The following is a 19,240-nucleotide window of genomic DNA, read 5'->3' as shown; positions in this document are numbered from 1 at the left end:
GCCGAATAATTAAGCTCAACAATAGTTTAAATCTCACAAGTGGAGTAGTAAGCTCATTGTACCTTTAACCCTTTCACTCCCAAGATCTCATCAGTAATTCTCATTACCTTCCGCCATGCCACACATTTCTTATGGTGTTGGTCACGAAAATTTGGTATTGGATCAACTAATAATCCCCTTATTGACATTTTTCTCTGTTCTCATCAGTTGCCTGCCTGATATTGTATTTTATATTTTAAAAAATTTAATCTGGGTTCAAAGGTTTTCCAAGTGATCTACCCTCATTAACAAGCGTCATGTATTAAATTCGACGAGGAAATTAAAACTTTTGATGAATGTCAAGATAGCGCTCCTCACAGCAGGATATTTGCAACAGGAAGAACATTGAAAAGTGTCTAGGAATGTTAAAATTTTGCTTATTACAACGACAAGCAAGCACTGTTATCCAATGACGCCACTGTATTTAGCATACGACTATGCCGACACTATCCAGCTGAATTCATCTTTAAACGATCTGGGAACAGAGATGACGGAAAAAGATAGATTTTTATGTGGTAGTTGTAAAAATTTTATATGAAATTTGGGGGCGTGATGGACCCACCAGAAATGATTACTCAGTTCCGGTTTCTTCCGACTCCCGGATGAAGGGAAGTAGTATTATGGTCTGTTACCTCAGCTAACTGAACATTACTCGACCAAGATGGCTCGTCGTCACCGCAGCCAGAGGATACCATCAGGCGTAGAAGAATGGCAAATGGCTCGCAATTGGTTGAACAGTTTAGGAGTTTTACCACAGTTTCACCGAGTATTATACCCCACTGCAACTGTCTTTGAACTGGCTCAGTCCCTTCGAGATGGTGTTTTACTGTGTCAAGTGGCTAATCGTTTGCGTCCCAACTCTGTTCCAGACATCACCATGAGACCCCAAATGTCACCGGTTTGTACACGCTTTCCAGCTGTCGTTTCACTCACTCGATCAACTGGTAGTCTTAAAGTAGATTGACGATAGCTAGCCAAGATTTCTGTTGTTTATTTCGTCGTTCGATAGCCACAAACACTGATGATGTTTGTTGATTTTGTGATGCTGCACCTTCTCAATGAAAGTTGTAACCTCACTTCCTCTTGTGCTTTGACAGTTCTACTGTTTGAAGAATATTCGAAATTTCCTCACTTCTTGTACACGGGATTTTGGTCTCACTTCAGAGGCTTTGTTTGATGCTAACGAACTGTACGATGTTTCTGATTTCGCCAAGGTATGTATCGACAGATATGAGGCACTAGACTCAAAAATGTGATGAACCATGACTTGCAGTTGTTGATTTTACGTTGAGAAATTTCCGCTTACGTCCAAACTTAATTAACACAAGAATCAATGAAGGCATCGATGTCTTAAATACTTAGAGGTCCTTACCATTGACCTTAACGAGGTAGAACTAAAATTCACATTAATGAAATACTTGTAACCTGTTGGTATTCCTCTCCTGGAGGGGGCTTATGTATCACTGTCAGTTTCATTTTAAAAGTGTTTCCTTGGTTTAGTAGTATTATAATGCGCATTTGTGACTTTGAAAACAAGCAACTTTTAGGGTGTTTGAATTGATTAAACGCGACTTTTGACAACGAGGTGATGCCGGAACGTCTAAATACATATATTATTTTGAGTAATACAATACCATTATTATCGTTCGTGTGAGGAAATGTGCAGTTTATCTGTGTTTATTTTGAAGACAGTGGTCGGAAGGGTAAATAAAGTACACAATATTTATTCATTCGGTGGCATACGTTTTAGCCTATCAGTTCATTGCTATAATTTTAAAGCCCTTGTATTGCGATATTTTATTAGATTTGGTGTTGTGTCTATACACGTTTATGTTAAGTAAGTTTTTTATTTGATATTCCATTAATTAGTTTTGTTTCGAAATTTAACGATGAACAATAGCCTCTCGTGTACTACACAAGCATTTATTCTGTTTTGCTAAGGCTAAAAGCTCTGTGTGTCCCAGTTTTGTTCTTTTGTTTCCCTTAAAAGTATTTTTTTGTCAGTTACTAAATGTCCTTGTTGACATTAGTCTGAGCACGTCTACCTGGAAAACCAGATTTTCCTGCTCATATGAGGAAATAGTAATTTTAGTTTCTTATCATGTTAATGAGACTTTCATGGTCTTTATTAGCTTTCCATGGAGATATATCCTGCTATGTAACAGGGTAATTTAGTATTATCAACTGAGTTTAAAATGTAAATTGGCCACTGTAAAGAGTTAAAAGGCTGACGTTTTGAAAGTTAGCCCTTCTTCAGAGTGATTGGACCAACAAAGGGCTAATGCTTGAAACGTTAGCCTTTAAGCTCTTTATGGTGGCCAATTTACGTTTTCAACTCAGATGCTAACACTAAATTACCCTGTTATACTCTCCCACTTTTGAAGCACCACAGTTTCTTTAGAAACTTACCCCCTTAATCCATATATCCTATATAGTGTAATTTAACAGAATGAAAGCACAGATCAAACTCCTGGATAGCATGCACTTGATGTAACAAAAGTGAACCAGAAAGATGAAGAAAACGGGGAAAGAGGAAGAGGGAGGGGGGATTATTAGGGAGAAATGTTTGCTGCCACAACTTTAATGTTATTCTCTCTCTTTGCAGGTGATTAAAACTCTTTCAATCCTCTCCCATACACAGTTTGCAATTGCAGCTGGATTTGAGTAAGTTATCACTTCATGCATTGGTCTAGGAAAAGCTCTCCTTTTTGTCTAAACAAAAGTTATCTTTGAATTAATGTATCTAGATGATTATCTCAGGGTGTCTATCAGGCATGGGAAATCAGAGTATTTTCTGTCTGAAATTCCAATGCCTGTTGCTTGAATTGTTGGGGGAACCTTTGCTGTGATAGAATTCCCACATACCATTGAGAGTTTTTCTCTTTTAACTGTGCTATGCTGAGGTTCAAATGTTTTGTTGGTTTATGCAGGCCATTTCCACCTGAAAATTCTGGACATGACATTCAAGATGAGGATCTTTATTCAAATCTTGAAGATCTTGCTTTGTAAGTATTATTAAATTTAAGTTACTGGTATCCTTGACATCAAAATTATTTAATAAACTAAGCTTAACAAGTGCATTTTGTTAGTTAAGTCTGAACATATTTTGATGGAACTGTGATAGTTTCTTAGCTAGGATTTGTATAGGAGGACAAATGCAAAGACAATGTTGTATAAGAAATAAAGTCCATGTTTCTATGTGTCTGCACAGTAATAGATCACAAAAAAACATTGAAATGTGGTTAGAAAAACAGTAATTCACTCAGCTGGGCCTTGCATGCACTTTTTTTATTCTTATTATATCTTGACATCATATATGATATATTACTGAACAGATGCATGGCAACATGGATTTGTGTTTTTTAACCCTTTACATCGGGATGCATATTCTCCACACTGTTTTCTATACATTCCCTGAGGGGCTAACAAGGAGAATTTGTTCGAAAAGCAAGAGCTTCTATGGTTGGTGATCATTTCCTTTATTCTCATGACCTTAATGTTTGATTCAGGAGGTGATATTGTAAGGAGAAATTAGATCCTAGTCACTCTTAGGGTTTAAAGGGTTTAGTACTGTGGATACCCAACAACTAATAAAAAAACACCCTTCTGTTTGTAATATAAGACTTAGATGTCTAATTTTTACTTATCTTCAGGGATCGTGATATAACTGAGGAAGAAAATCCCTATGATGCAGTAACCATTGAAGAAGGCACAAAAATTTATGAGGACCTTGTTTCTTACCAGAGATTTCCGGTATGTTTGATGATGTGCTATATCATTGTATGATTTGTAAGAACAGTTTAGTTATGTGGTGGTTCATTTGCATATACCTGTATGTCCTTGGCTTTTTTCTATCATTTACTCTGTTTTCTCCCTAAAAAACATTATTAGAAGCCAGAGAGACAGACCTCCATAGAAGAAAAAAGAAATTATGTGGTAGCTGAGCTTCTTGAAACAGAGAAGAGTTATGTTGAAGCACTCAAGATGATCCAAGAGGTACATAATTTACTACATACATATAAAGGGCCCAGTTGTTCAAAAGGTAGTTATACTTATCTAATGAATAAATCACTCTCCAGTGGATAAGGGTTAACAAAATGTATTGCTATATCCACCAGAGAGAGATTATTCTGTGTATGTCATTATCCTTCTAAACAACCAGGGTCTGAAGTGACTGCTTGTACAGTATATTTATGAAACAACAAGCAAGAGATTCCAATGATACAGTTGAAAAAAACAACTTGCCTTCGGAAGTGAGATAAATTAAAATGTTGCATTACTAATAACTGTTATTTTACCCTGCTTCAATGAACAACCACAATGTTTTTCATTACATAGAGATTATTCTCTGGAGAAGTGACAATAATTTTGGTTTGTTATCCACAGCACTTTATCAAGAAGTTACAATCAATGTTGTCACCAGATGACAGGGCTAAGATCTTTATCAATATAGAGGTATGCAATTGGTTGTTAGTTTTGTGTTTACTGTCATACTGAATGTGTGAAGAATTTTATAGTAGTGACTTAAGATAACTGTTTTTGCAGGAGATACTTCGAACTCACACAAAATTTGTTGGAAAGCTAGAGAAAGGTTGTAATAGTGGACAAATCAGTCCTGTTTTTCTTGAATTTGTAAGTATTGTTATTGTATACATAAGTAATTGTGATTTTAAAATCAATTTTAGAGTTTTTTATTAGTGACATTTTTAAACTTTAGACACTTACTGGTTTACTGGTAAAATTGCTTCGCCTTCTTCTTTCAGAGGGATGAATTACTTAAGTATGGAAAATATTGCACAAAAATGTCTGAAGCTCAATCTTATGTAAGTTGACTTAAGTGGTTCAGCACTGTACGTCTTCAGTTCTTGATTAATATGTAATATTCTTGTAAGCATATATAGGTGTACATTTACAATTCAGGATTTGAAAAAAAAAAGACTTCATTGATTGCTCAAGGAATGTGATTGTATTATATGGTCATGTTAAAAAAAGTTATCTAATTGATAACGATTTATTTTCCTTAATTAATTTAACATGTGTAAGAAATAATCAAAAGTTAGCAATCTGAAATTTACATGACAGATCGATGAATTATCAAGAACAGATCCCAAGTTTCGTGAAGCTTTAGAGGTAATTTAGGGTTAACATTTCTACAACTTGTATGTGACCAATGTGATTTACAGCAAAATTGTTTAGGCCTTTCCTCTCGTTTTATTTTGCAATCATGTTCTCAAAGTTGTAATTCCCCTCCAGACTTTAAATTGTTTGAGTCACTGTGAACAACTCAAGATATTTCATATATCCTTTAACAATTTTTTGTTCCTGATTAACCAATTATGAAGTTTATGTACAAGTACTCGCTACGACTTTGAAGCTGTGAATTTGAAAAAAGAAGAAAGAAAAAAGAAAAAAAAAACAAAGACTAATGCTAGTCCATAAATGTAATGGTAACAACAGTTCTAAGGACACATTTCACAATTCTCATTTTGTCACAGGCAAATTTGCCCATGGCATTGCTCTATATGCAGATCTTGCTATATGTTATTTTGTTTTTAACTCTCTCTAGGAATGTCAAAGAAGAGCGAAGAGCAAGTTTGCCTTGAGGTCATTGTTAGTAGTACCATTTCAACGTGTTCTAAAGTACCCCCTTTTAATTCAGGTAATTTTGGTTTAAGTAAAAAAAAAAGAAGCTACGACAGTGATCATGATTAAGTAGTATATGTATCTGTGTTTGCATTCTATCGTCATGAACTGTACGAAATTCTTGATTCTGATTTGCATATGAAACTGTAGTAATGGCCTATGTATGGTGTTTGTACGCATTTCAGGAACTTAACAAGCAGACAAAGCCTGGTCATCCAGATAAAAAGGGCCTTGAGAAAGCACTTGCTGCAGTACAGGTTGGTGTAGATGTACATCAATATTTTCAAAATGTTAGAGAAAGATGAAATATCTGTAAGTTTGTTGACAGTAGTACTTTTCTCAAATATTAACATGGCATTCCTTTTCCTTTTCTTTGATTTACTTGTTCATGATACATCAATTACTGTCTATTTAGGTTTGTAATAAGAAATAAGTAGATTAATTGCTATATTTGTATAGTTAATTAAATTTCTTGTGAAATTAAACTACAAGGCAGCATTAGTTTTGATGTGAGGCATGTATGTATGGATTATGTTCAATATCGATTACGATGGTTACACTTCAAACAGATAATTTTTTTGGCAAAGGACACCTACAATGGTCTACAGTAATTTAGAAAATATACTTAAGCAAAAATCTCAAGCTTAATTGTTCAACAGTTGTGTACTTATTCTTTGTATTGTTAGGATGTTGCTAAGTTTATTAATCATTTGAAACGTGATGATGAGAACTCAAGATCAGTAAAGGATGTAGAAGACAGGTTAGTCAGAGAAATTTTTGACTTCTAAACATCTGGGTCTTCTTTATGTTATTTTCCTTGAACAACATGAACAGAACTGTGTCAACATGATTACTAATGTCTCTGATGTTTGTCAAATTAAGGCACTTCTGATGACATGTTTTAAAAGCTTTACCTCATATACATGTACTGTACATGTAATTCAAAATGATAGTTTGCTTATCATCTAGAACCTATAATTATATTAAAAAATGATGAAATAAAAAACAAATGTGCTTGGCATGTATCAAGAATAACTTGTATAATGTTTAACTTTGACTCAGGCAACTGATTCTCTGTGGATTAGGATATATATATTTGAATCTTCTCTGAAATGCATTGTAATAACAACATTTGTGTACACTGTACCTACAGTTTTATCTAAAAATTTTTACTGTATACTTAGTTTATTTCAACAACATTACATAAAGAGCTCCTGGTTTATTTTTATGGTATGTGAGCTCATAGTGAGGAATGTGAGTGCTTACATTTAACATAAATGCTTTGTAATTTTACTTTTAAGTATTAAAATAGTTGAAATACACATGCAGTCACAAGTATCAGTTATTGATTGTCACTTTGCCATTTTTATCTTGTTGTTTTAACAGCTTGAGCAGTGAAGTGGTAAGTCTTTGTATTGCATATTCCTACTCAATTTATGTTTTAGTGGATGCAAATAATTAATGATTTGTAACCTAATTTGCAAACCTGTTAGGCATACTTTAGTGAGTGTACAGTAGAAATTCTTTTTCTAGCTAAAACAGACTCTGAAAATGTTTTGTTGTACATGGCATATCCTTCACTGAACATGTGTGTATTGTCATTAAAATATGAAATATTTACATCCTTTTCCTTCTTTTCATTTCAGAATATCAATTTATTCAGCTTTGGCCATCTCATCAAAGATGGTGAACTACTTATAAAAGTCAGTGATCAACCACCAAAGAAGAGGTATGGCACAATGCATTCTCCGACTTGAACAAAAAAAGTAACACAGAACTCAGTACGGTATCCGGACAACTCGCCCCCTGGACAATTAGCCCCAGACGACTAGCCCCCAGTCTCTGGACGATTAGCCCCCAGTATTTGGACGATTAGCCTCCAGTCTCTGGATTATTAGCCCCCAACCCACCAACCTTGAAATAAATTATGTTCTTGCCCTTTACTTTTTACGAACGTTTCCCTATCATATATTATGAAATAAACAATGTTCTTGTTATTTGCTTTTTACGAACATTTCTCTGCCATGTGTGTTAAATTATAAAGTAAACTACGTTCTTGCTGTCTTGTTGTTTGCTTGTTATGAACGTTTCTCTGCTGTGCGTATCAAATTATAAAGTGAACTGTGTTCTTTCTGTTTTCATACTTTACGAATGTTTCTCCATCATGTTGTTTAAATAGGAAAGGAAAGAAACCACGGACGAAACTTCGAAACTTTAACTTATTGGCGACTACTTGTTAATGTCAATTGGTGTTTATTTAAATGTTAATAAAGATAGACATTCACAAAAAAAAAAAGGGCTCCTTTAGGAGCCACAAACTCATAAAAGTCAATGACCAACAGATGAACGTAACTTCGCCTTTACATAAACTAAGACTGGGGGCTAATTGTCCAAAGACTGGGGGCTAATCGTCCAGAGACTGGGGGCTAATCGTCTGGGGCTAATTGTCCAGGGGGCGAGTTGTCTGACATTCCTCAGTACTTATCCTATTCCTGCTGTTGTTGGAAACATTATTTAGAGGAAAATTACTAGCCTGTAGTGCAGGTGTCTTATGAGGGAGAGTTAGTGTTAAGAAGTGCACAATTATTTATTAAACTGGCCATGCTTGATTTGGAGTTAAAGTTGATGGGTGCCATGGTTTTTGCTAAAAAAAACTGATCGCTTGCTCACCAAAATTATGCCTGCTCTGCAGGTTAGAAAATTACTTAACATGAACTCTTAGATTTGGTTTTAAAGATTTGACGATTCTTAGTCAGTAGACCGTTATTTAACCTAGACATACACAATTTTTCACTGTAAATATGTGTTTTATTTTGTTGCAGGCATGCTTTTCTTTTTGATACAGCCTTAATTATTTGTAAGACAAAGGTAAGAGATCATTCTTGTATTTGTGTCCTTCACTGTAATAAAATGAAAACCAGCACAGGAACTATGACTGCCATTTACTGCCTATAATGCAAAGATAAGTTCTGCAACTGAGCCATGAAAACAAAAAATAATTGTTGAACCATTTACCTTTGTATATATTTAAGAGAATATGCAATAGGAATAATGGAGGCTATTGCCGATCATTCTCAATAGCATTAAATCAAGTGATTGTTTTTTTTTCCTTCCTTTTTTCGTTTTCTGTTTTTACTTCTAGGGAGACACATACCACCACAAGCAATCTTTATTTCTCCAGTATTACGAAATTCAAGACGTAGGTTCTTTACAAGTCAAGAATAAGGTAACCACGAGGTTTCTTGGTGGCTTTGCTGAAGTGTTATTCAGCTCCTGATTAAGCGATTTTTTATCTATTTTCTTTTTCAGTTTTCGCATAGTTGGTATATGAAAAATGAACAAGGTATGAGTGAATAGAATATTTTGGAGATGTTTGGTTTTCTTTGCAAGACTGTTTTTCAGTGTCGAGATAAAAGTTGGATAGTGTGGGTTTACTTTTATTTGTGACTGGTGTTCAAAAGTTGTACCATCCAATCCATCAATTTGATGGAAATCAAAAACAAATTGCGAATTGGCCTCTTGCACTTTCGTGAGCTTTTTTGTAGTGTGAATTGTCCTTGGTTCCTTGTTCTAACAAGCTGTGGTGATCACTTTGTTTTGTTGTTTTTTTTGTTTTTTCTTTCTTTTTTTGTTACAACACTAATTAGAGAGGCAACTGAATGCGTTCCTTCTTTGCACGGTTTCAATTGCCTTTGATTTACGTTTTCCCTTAGTGAACGTTTGCTCATGGAGTGATTTAAGGTAGTTTTAGTGGGATTTTCTATTAAAATTGCAATATGCATTTTTTACAGAGCGAAATTGTTGCTACATGTCCACCAAGACGGAAGATATGAAAAGTAAATGGGTTAACGATATTACAGTGGCCATGTAAGTGACTCCACATGTCTTACCATTGCCGTAAAGTATTTGTGCAACTCTGTAGTTTTTGTACGTGAATGAACGTGTTGTACAGAAGTAAAAGTCGTTCCTAAACTGCTTGCTTTCTTCACTTGTTAACTGGAGATATAATCTTCTTTGTTTCAGGGAGAATGTCACATTAAAGAATGTTGAACAAGGTAACAGAAATAACAATAACCGTACGCTGCTTATTCACGTAGTCACGGGGGGGGGGGGGTGGGGGTGGGTGGTCCGTATTCTGAGATGTATTACTGTACGTACCCACTGCAACAATGGAATCTATTTGTTTATATGATACAACAGCAGGATGTGGTAAGTAGTGTTGACGTCATCTATGTGTCTGTCCTCCCATAGACCCAATCAAAATGCGCGTATCATTCAACTTATCATGTAATGCATTATGCGTTTGTGGTAACTGGTAGGAAACAGATCTGAATTATCTCTATGGTGTGAATGATGTAGGGTTGCTATCTGTAAGCATGAACTCTGCTCTTTGAATGTTTGGAAGCATTATCCACCGATCAAAAATATTTAAGTACATTTTTCAGTTCTGACGTGCAAAGCTTTAGTACAGATAATAAACTTACATTCTCCTCCACAGGCAGTCATAAATTTGAACTGTACACGTTCGCGACGCCAACTTATTGTGGAGTTTGTTGTAATCTCTTATGGTAAGTCATAGTGCATGATTTAGAATTTAAGATGTGAATTTTTTTCCTTTCCTTTGAAATTAATTTCTTTTTCATCGAAAACCATACGCTATTGTTTCATTAGGGGTTTAACAAACCAAGGATACAAGTGTGCTAGTAAGTATATGTGCTAATCTTACTCAACAAACACCTATAAAATAATAGTTGAAAAAAAGTAAAAAAATCGTTATCAAAAAGGAATTTCCGTAAAGTTTGTGTATCGCTTTCGGTCACCTTGACAAGGAATTCCAACCTTAATGTATTTTTGGATCTTGAAAGACCATAACGGACTATGAATTGGTAAATGCAGGTCCTACACATAGGTACATGTGAGCCAGATTTGCCTTAAACTGTACTTCTCTGCGCATTTTGCCTTAAATTTTAGGTTTTTTTCATTGATTGTCTTTGTTTCTGATTTGTTTTTCGAAATGTTATTTTTTATAATACAATCATACCGTCGTGCCCGCTGGTCTTAGGTTATTGCTCAATCTGCTTCAGGTAGTGTCGTGTGGATATTTTTGAAGATTCGGCAGACCTTGACAACAAGAAAACGTCTTACAGGTGTGCAGCGCCAAGAATTTCCAGCCATTACTTGCGTGCTGTAGTGACCGTGTTTTTGGCGGGAAAGTATCGACGTTGCACACCCGAGCGCGGTTGAAAACGCTTACGTGCGTCTCAGGAGTGGATGGTTGAACTGAAATCGATGCGTTTATTTCCTTTTTCAATTTGTTCCAAAAGCTTGTGAGACTTAATTTGATATAACGTACGCTAAGCCTGTCCCTTGTTATTAAATGCGGTATTTCTGTATTTCTCTTGCAGTTTGTGATGCTACTGCTCATAAGGACTGTATACCCAAAAGTGCAGCATGCCGAGCGAGTCCTGGGATCCATGGTCAGTTCTCTGGTACATCGCCGTTTCGTCCCCATATGGCGCATAGAAATCCTTTCTCCAAACAGAATTCATCGCCCACTTCTTCGAACTTCAGCCCTGACCTGTCTAAACAAAGAAAGATTTCAGCACCGGGGAGGACACGGCAAGGTACTGTGTTTTTTAGGGTAATTTAGTATAATAAATTGAGTTGATAACGTAAATTGGCCACTGCAATGAGTTTAAAAGCTGACGTTTCGAGCGTGAGCCCTTCGTCAGAGCGATTGGAGGAATTTTGGATTGTGTGTGTGTCCACTTCTAGTTTGATTAAAGGAGAAGGGTGCTCCATAATTTCTCAAACGGTCTCCAACATCTCGAAACTCGATTCGAGCCACATTCTTCGAAGTTTTTGTGAAGCGAGTCACAAGAATCAAGTTTCGAGGGGCTTTCGACTTAGTTTTGAGAGGTACTGTAAAGTTTTTCTTTGCTGTTCAAAAGTGCAATTGAAATTATTTAACTGAACGCGATGTGAGACTCCGTGAGGTAATCGCGCCTTTTCCCAGTTTTCTTTTCTAGCTAAGAATTCGATGATCAACACCCCATTTTGGATCGTGCTAAGCAGCATAGCCGGTAATTTGTGACGTGAAGCTGAATGTGCACAATCAACCGCGAAGTAATAAAAATTTGATAAATTATTTATTTCTGAACTTTCACTGTCGTCTGGTTTTTATTTTTCCAGCAGTGCCTGTCTCATTAAATAAGAAGTAAATTATTTTGCATGTGGTGTGTTTCCTCAAGCTAACAAGATTGTGGTTTTCTCTTGACAGAAAATTCGAGTAAGACTCTTTATGTCGCGACTTCAAAGTAAGTGACTTCTTTGCTACCTGAGTATGTTGTTCTTACGTTCTCAATTAGTAATTATGAAAGCAAATTAGATCAATTTGAACTAATTGTTAGGTGGATACTAATTTGGGATTTAATGAACTTCACCTCACTTCGCCCTGTGATTGTTTTAGAATGTATTAATCGTACGGCTTGGGGCCGTTCAGATGTGTTTGATTTAAATTCTTAAAGCGTACCTCTGAAACAAGCTGTGATTGGCTATGGTTTTTAAGACTTTTGCCCGAAAAGCACTCTATTCAAGTTTAAAGACAAGTTGTCCTTCGCATTCATCACACCTACCTGAGTCGTCACGCAACTTTATGGGGCGCCAAGTTATACCGAACAGAACTCATTCCTCCCGTTGCATGCATATGACAATGTTAGATGAAAATGCTTAAATATTATTTTTTCATTCTTTTTCACCAACAGTTTTGCTGGAATCGCTCCTGGTGGCCGCCCAGTTTTAAGTTTTGTTGTAGGAGATGATATAGAAGTTATCAACAAGCATGATCCAGAATGGTGGGAGGTGAGATAGCCAAATGTTTCTTTCCATTGGGTATGTTAACGCGTGTTTGACCAGTCTTCAGTTGAAGACGCTGCATTCTGGAAAAGGCGAAGAACTAGAAATATTTATCAAAGCTGGGTTGATGGAAGATTCCATATCGTGTCCAGATGTCGGCCATTAATTTTTTTAACTGCGAGAACAATTTTTATATTCTATGGCGTTGTAAATATTTCGACATGTTCTTTTGTTAATGTTTGTTTTGATGCGCACGGTGGCGTGATTTACGACGTGTCTATGCTTAGGAATGGTCCTCGTTATGTGATGTTGTGATAATTTTCATCTTTGGCAGGGACGGTCGAAGAAGACTGGGGCAGTTGGTTATTTTCCTCAAAGCCACGTGGTAGGTGAATGATGGTAGAGGTCTATGGATACGCAGAATCCATTGATAAATGAAAAACAAAGCTTATCAGAGCAAACAAACCAGAACACAACTACGATTGCAAGCTACAGTTTTGACTACAATTTCCCAAGAGAAAAATATTTGCTCCAGGCCACGCCATGTTCACACAGCTTATGTTCTCTTCGTAACTTTCCCCATTCAATGCAACCTTGATAGAGAAGCGGTAGAATTCCTTCCCTGCTAGACTGCACTTAGCCTGAAATCACTCATGTCTGTATTTGACTGATCATAATTGGAAGCGAGTGCAGCTAAACGCTGCATTTCCACCACGTGGTCATCGAATTTTGTTAATCACTCAGTAAAACAGTAAGTCTTTTTCGCTTGTGTCAGTAGTTCGTATTTATAGATTCTTTTTCATTACATAGACGTTAAAAGCAACATCCCGCTATGAAGAAACCACGATTAAAGAGGAGTAAGTGTTGACCTGAATATATCGTGAGGGAAGCTGTATCATGGGTGTTTCTGAAACTGAAATGTGTATTTTACTTTGGCCTGGGCCCAGTTCAAAGGACGGATAACGCTATCCAACAGATATATAGCTTTCCAGCGGATAAGTCTTATCAAAACCTGCAGTGCTATCCACTAGATAGCGTTATCTACCCTTTGAACAACTGGGGCTAGCTAGACATCAGTACTAATGATATATCTGATCAATACAAAGGAAAACGCGGCATAAGGTAAACAAGTTAACGCAGATGCATTGCCATCCTAAATATGAGTTTAGATGATAATTAAAGATTGAAATTAACAGGTTTTACCTGTGTGTCAAGGGTAGGTTTTCCCCAAAGTATATGTGGTTCTTCTTTGATCGTACAAGAAAACGCGAAAAGGCCTGATGGGTCATGGAAACGTTTCCACAGGAGCACGCAGAGCGACATCAGATGCTTTTAGCTCTCACGGTGCGTTAATATGAGCGCTGCCCTCTCTCGTGACGTGTATTCTCTTGCATCGTGGTCTTATGGACCCTACAAGCAACACAGTCGCCACGCGATAATTTGTCGACCATCCTGTAACGTACTTGTACAAAGTTCTACTCCTGTCTTTTTTCTTAGAGTCCATTCCACTCCTCCGCCGTCACACCTAAACGTTTCTCTAAAAAGTTACAACTGGTGAGTTCTCTTTCTCGTGTTTGTTACTTAATTTCAAAACGGTTTCTTCCTTCTACTAAGCGCTTACGAGCTTTCCTTCGTATAAAAACAAACAAACAAACAAACTACCACAAGAACAACAACAAACACGAAACAAAAAATGCTTCAAACGTCTGTTATAAAACATAGGTTATTTTGTGACGTGAATGACGAGGTGTAGCGTGTTTGGGCATAGTATGACGTGATTCATGATTCCTGTAGATATTTCGATGGTCTTTTTCGATGGTCTCGGTCTCTTAAAGGGGACAAGCAACCTGCTCAGCAGACCCAAGTGTTTAAATGTTATTTTAATTCGTCACCTCACCAGGTTTGCGGGAAAGAAAGACAGACCGTTAGCAGAACAAGCGCTAACAGACAAAAGTGATGGCACTTTCCTTATAAGGGAAAGTGTGAACAGATCTGGAGAATACGCCTTATCCGTCAAGTAAGAACCAATCAGCTGTCAGTATTTCACCAAACATTTGATTGCATAATGTATTTAATCTTGTAAGCACAATTTCAGAACATTCACCGTGTAAAGAAAGATATATTTCGTCGTCTTGTCGCGAGCGTGGGACAATGAAAAAATTCTGAGTCCCCATGAGGAATCGAACCTCAGACATTTGGATTCGGCGCTCCGATGCTCTACCTCTGAGCCACAGAGACTATGGTGAGCGTGGCTTATTACGAAGTTCGTATGACACGCGTCTTACATATTGCAAGGATCAGCAATGTCGATAGCGTCATGTTTGTAAATAAGAATTCAACCAGTAGATTCTCAATTGACGATTGATATACTTGTATGGTGATGTGACTGTAGTGTCTTTTCTTCCCCCTACAGATTTCGCAATAATGTTAAACATATCAAAATTCCATACGAAGAAGGAGCTTTCTATCTAACAAAAGCAATTACCTTTCCATCAGTAGAGGTATGGTACCACCTCTGTATCATGAATGTATTGGTAGTTTTGATTTGTTCTTACACTTTGTTTAGTGAACGAGTTTCCCACTCGAATTTCTCAGCGCTGTTGTAACGGTAGATCACACCCCCCACTCCACCATCAGCAGGGTCCACTTATCGTACCTTTTCTTCCCCACCCCTCCCCTTTCCTCCGCTCATCTATACCTCTTGTCCCAGGTTCATTACACTAACGTTCAAATGAATCTTTGCCTTGTTCAATGTGTGCCATTAGGAACTAGTTGAATACTACAAGAACAACACACTGCGGGTGAGCTTTCCTGGACTAGACACGAAATTACGACACGGTGTCAACGAAGAACAAAAAAGCAAAGGTAAAACAAAATTGTCTTCTTATCCAGGAATCTCCGTGCACTAAAACAGGTTTAAAAAGAAGAGAGTAGTTGGCCACGGTTTTTTTTTTGACGATAACACATGGAGGGGTATACCGAATGTTAGTCAGGTAAAACAGAAAAAAACTATTGGGGCCACCTCAAAAAAAATTAGATAAAATAAATGAGAGAAAAAGATCAAAAGAAACAAAGCAGGATGGTTGAGGAAGGAAAGTATAAAGACCGGTTTTACATGACAATCTTGAAACATTGGAACAGATGTCTATAGATGGATAAACATGACCCAGCGTCCTAAACAGTTTTTCTCGTGTCGCCAACTTAACGGGCATCCACCTGTTTGGTTTGTCTAAATTTGACTGGCCTTTTGTGATTTTAAACGCAACGAATTCTTTTGATTTTTACTCACAGACGGAATTGGCTGGGCCAAAGCCTTGTATCCGTATGCGGCGAGGAACCCAAAAGAAATCTCTATCCAGGTAATATTGAACTGTTGACTTGAATTGATATCCAATATCTAATATGTCTTTTCGATGTTGTTATTTTGCCAGTGGATCTGGTCAGCTTTACAACTTTTTAGAAGGTGATCACTCGGTAACACGCAAATACCATGTTCTGTTTTGTCACGCTTTGTCTTCTCTTTCCATTGCAGAAAAATTCCAAGATTCTCATACTTAACCAAGAAGGTGACTGGTGGAGAGGAGAATGCGAGGGTCAGGTGGGTGCGGCGAAGCCTTGTAGGTCCTAATTTATAGTAGGTTGGTTGGCCGGGAAGGTGGGCCCTTCTAAGGTAGACAGCGAAATGATTTAAGCTATTTCACGGTTAAGCAGTTCAAATTATGTCCATCGCCTGTATTTTCGATGCTTAGCGCTTTTAAAGTTATACATACAGTTTGAATTAGGACCCTTCCATACTGGATTGGTGTGGACGGGTTCGTGAGCATATTTGGCGCGACATCATTCTCCTTTTCTCCATGATAGGTCGGTTACTTTCCGTCAAATTACGTGGAGGTCCTTAAAGAAACCACAGAGCCCCAGGATTAATACAGTGGAACTGGATATGATTTGGAAGCTAGCATTGAATGCCCGAGGGTGACGTGAGAGAACGATGAGAGTTAATATTCAAACTGAGATTGTCGTGGATCAAAGCTCGACGTAGAAATTAACATGATCGGGGATGGCTGCCATCAATCAATTCGTGGGATATCAGAGTCAAGTTCCTTGTGGGATGTTAGGACGATTTTTGTTTTGATGAATGTTTGACTGAACACCAACCAGTGCCAAGAGTAACCACAACGGCGACAAAGGAACGTTTTGGAAACACGCTCGTTATTGGTAAAGACAATCTGACAGACATGCGCTCTTGATTGTTATTTTAATGATAGGCCTAACGAGGAAGGTCATGGTTATGCTGGTCACGTGATCGGAAATAGTATTCTTATCATTAATTACTTTATTTATAATTTTTGGCGATGAATTATGGGAACTTTTGTTTTTGGTCATATCGAGTTCCTCGATCCAAACCTCGTTTAGGTAAGGTTAATCGTCACTCGTTAATCGTTAATTGAAGTGACGAGTCGTTTCAAAATTTTATCGCGCTAGTACTGTTTTTTCGAAGTAAGGGAGGGGGTGGGGGAGGGGGAGGTGGTGAGGAGGGATGGCGGAGTGATGTGAAGGTTGTCAAAAACAACCATATTGGAGATATGAGATTGATTCATACCCGAGGTTACCCATTGCCAAAATAATAACTTCAAGATTGCCAACCCAAAAAGTTTCGCCTGAATCGCGTTGGTTTTTTAATTTGTGATTTCTTTTTAAACAACATACGTTAATATTGATAAGAGATTCGCTACAGAGCGATAAAATAGTCTTCTTAATTTTATTCGGCCAAATTTATATTGTACAGTACTTTATGCTCCACGTGTATTATTTCATGAATGCATAACAAGTGCTAACAATCGTACTCACCACATAAATCCATTCATTAGGCCTATTAATAATTAACAGAATATTTTTTTATTTACCCTTGTCTTAGCAATATTTGTTCCTTTAATTAAATGTTCCTACAGGAACTGGTTCGAATTTATTTGTCTAGTTGAGAAATTAAATAGACGTTCTGAAACACCAGTGTTTTTTCTCTACGTATCAATTGTTTACAGTAAGGAGTGGTATACTTCTTTCCAAGGACAAGAATCACAAGATGCCATTCCACCGCATGCCGACCCAAAGGTTTCGTTAGGTTTTCCTGACAGTTGGCTGTTTTACATAATGCACCTATCAATGGTTTGACTTAGGACGAGCGGAAGTGGGGGGGGGGGTGGCTATCAACGAAAAACAGACCGAGAGGACTCCCCGTTGAATAGGGATTTCGACATTAAAGCCCTGCCTCAGGGTCTAAAATTTGATCTGTCAGCTACCATCCCCTGCGTCTCCCACGCATAGGACTGAGGAAAAACCTTGCCGATCGGTGACTCTTAAACCTGTTTTTCAGTTTCGGTTTCAAGCTAACGTCAGATAAAGATGGATCACGCCCTGCGATGCCTCTAGACGAGGGCAGACGAGTTGCCTCTTAATATAAAATGCATAATCTGAGAGCTGTTCGGACAAGATGAAAGCACTATATGGCCGCCAATACTCATTTCTAAGTTTACTTTCCTGTGTAAGGTGTGGTTAATACAAAAATACTTCGAAAAACGGATATGCCCATATGAATTTTTTCCATTACCGTTTGAAAGAGCTGCTCAACTAAACCATGGTTTCGAGAAGTATTTTCTGTGGAACTCAAGTAACTGTACAGAAGGAATACAAATTTGTTTCATAAGCTAACATCCCATTCAAACAGCTTCGTGAAGCAATTGACAGCCTATTTCTTTCTGGCGACTCTCGTTAATGTATTCCTACACTTAAATTCTGTTGTAGAAAGAAGAGTCTAACAGTACAGCCCCCGTATATTGTGGGATTTCAGTAAGAGTTTACTTGTCTACATTAAGTTATCTTGGCAGCAATTTTCAAAGCTCTGTTGTTAGTTCACATTTCTCGGTTTCAGGTTCTTCCGTTTTCACTTCAGCCTCAATCGGTTTCTCTTCGGCTTCGTTCGGTTTCCCTTCATCCTCACTTGGTTTCCCTTCGTCCTCATTTGGTTTCTCTTCGGCCTCGTTCGGTTTCCCTTCGTCCTCACTTGGTTTCCCTTCGGCCTCACGCGGTTTACCTTCGTCCTCACTTGGTTTACCTTCGGCCTCACTCGGTTTCCCTTCGTCCTCACTTGGTTTCTCGTCGGCCTTAGTCGACTTATCTTCAAGCTCATTCTGTTTCTCGTCGCCCTCAGTTGGTTTCTCTTCGACCTCTACAGAGTTCCCATTTGCGGTCTCATCCGGTTTTTCTCCGGCCTTCTCTTCAGCTTGGGGTTGCTCAGTCGAGGTTTTATCATTGTCTTTCGCCTGCTCATCGGCTTTCGGTTCCACGGTCTTCTCTTCTTCGGTTGTGGGCTCGCCACTTGGTTGAGCCACTGGTGAACCTCCGATGCCACAAACTGTAACATGAAATAATCAGGATTAACTTTAACTAGACACTTTCTTGAAATCATTGAAAACGTTTATGAGCTTTCGAGGGTAGGAGGCAAGTGAGTAGTGTTTAAAGCAAAATCATCTTATACGTTTATAGAAATTTTAGGGGACTGTTTAATTTTCTGCTCCTTGTTTGTAATCCGCAAAAAAGGAGGCGATATTGAGTGATTTCACATCGTGTCCTCAGAGCCAAAATTGTAAGGTATCGAGGAATATGCCAAGAATTGATATGTAGATCTTGGGTTGGTGAAAAGTTTGAC

General features: G+C 37.6%; 2 protein-coding genes across 5 annotated transcripts in view; one reads left to right on the top strand and one right to left on the bottom strand.

Annotated features, from left to right (window-relative positions):
* Positions 1-222: 222 nt before the first annotated feature.
* LOC113683398 (proto-oncogene vav) lies at positions 223-17,539 on the top strand. Its single transcript, XM_027200636.2, has 34 exons — positions 223-937; positions 1,137-1,253; positions 2,645-2,703; positions 2,970-3,044; positions 3,693-3,792; positions 3,931-4,035; positions 4,426-4,494; positions 4,585-4,671; positions 4,803-4,862; positions 5,122-5,169; positions 5,606-5,698; positions 5,868-5,939; positions 6,369-6,442; positions 7,069-7,084; positions 7,329-7,411; positions 8,505-8,550; positions 8,825-8,908; positions 8,992-9,025; positions 9,474-9,549; positions 9,706-9,737; positions 10,181-10,250; positions 10,354-10,385; positions 11,088-11,306; positions 11,963-11,999; positions 12,447-12,543; positions 12,872-12,922; positions 13,348-13,394; positions 14,035-14,091; positions 14,438-14,554; positions 14,951-15,038; positions 15,303-15,402; positions 15,829-15,896; positions 16,070-16,135; positions 16,399-17,539. The coding sequence occupies exons 1-34, from the start codon at positions 701-703 to the stop codon at positions 16,459-16,461; spliced, it is 2,679 nt and encodes an 892-aa protein (XP_027056437.2). The 5' UTR covers positions 223-700; the 3' UTR covers positions 16,462-17,539.
* Positions 17,283-19,240, bottom strand: part of LOC113683399 (PH domain-containing protein DDB_G0267786) — an 11,059-nt gene continuing 9,101 nt past the window's right edge. For all 4 annotated transcript variants that reach the window (XM_089205697.1, XM_089205699.1, XM_089205695.1 and 1 more), the window contains exon 16: positions 17,283-18,946. In XM_089205697.1, coding sequence (XP_089061823.1) covers positions 18,426-18,946 — 521 coding nt within the window. In that variant the 3' untranslated portion in view covers positions 17,283-18,425. The remainder of the gene's footprint in view (positions 18,947-19,240) is intronic.

The sequence above is a fragment of the Pocillopora damicornis genome, chromosome 4, assembly GCF_964200805.1.
Source record: "Pocillopora damicornis chromosome 4, jaPocDami1.2, whole genome shotgun sequence".
In the NCBI taxonomy this organism is placed as follows: Eukaryota; Metazoa; Cnidaria; class Anthozoa; order Scleractinia; family Pocilloporidae; genus Pocillopora; species Pocillopora damicornis.
This window is presented reverse-complemented; position numbering and strand designations above follow the sequence as displayed.

Bases quoted from the DNA above. Each gene is read 5' to 3' on its own strand.
- LOC113683398 (XM_027200636.2), top strand. From the start codon at position 701: ATGGCTCGTCGTCACCGCAGCCAGAGGATACCATCAGGCGTAGAAGAA. The intron at 3,045-3,692 runs GTAAGTATTATT...ACTTATCTTCAG, and splicing joins AATCTTGAAGATCTTGCTTT to GGATCGTGATATAACTGAGG. The intron at 8,909-8,991 runs GTAACCACGAGG...TTTCTTTTTCAG, and splicing joins CTTTACAAGTCAAGAATAAG to TTTTCGCATAGTTGGTATAT.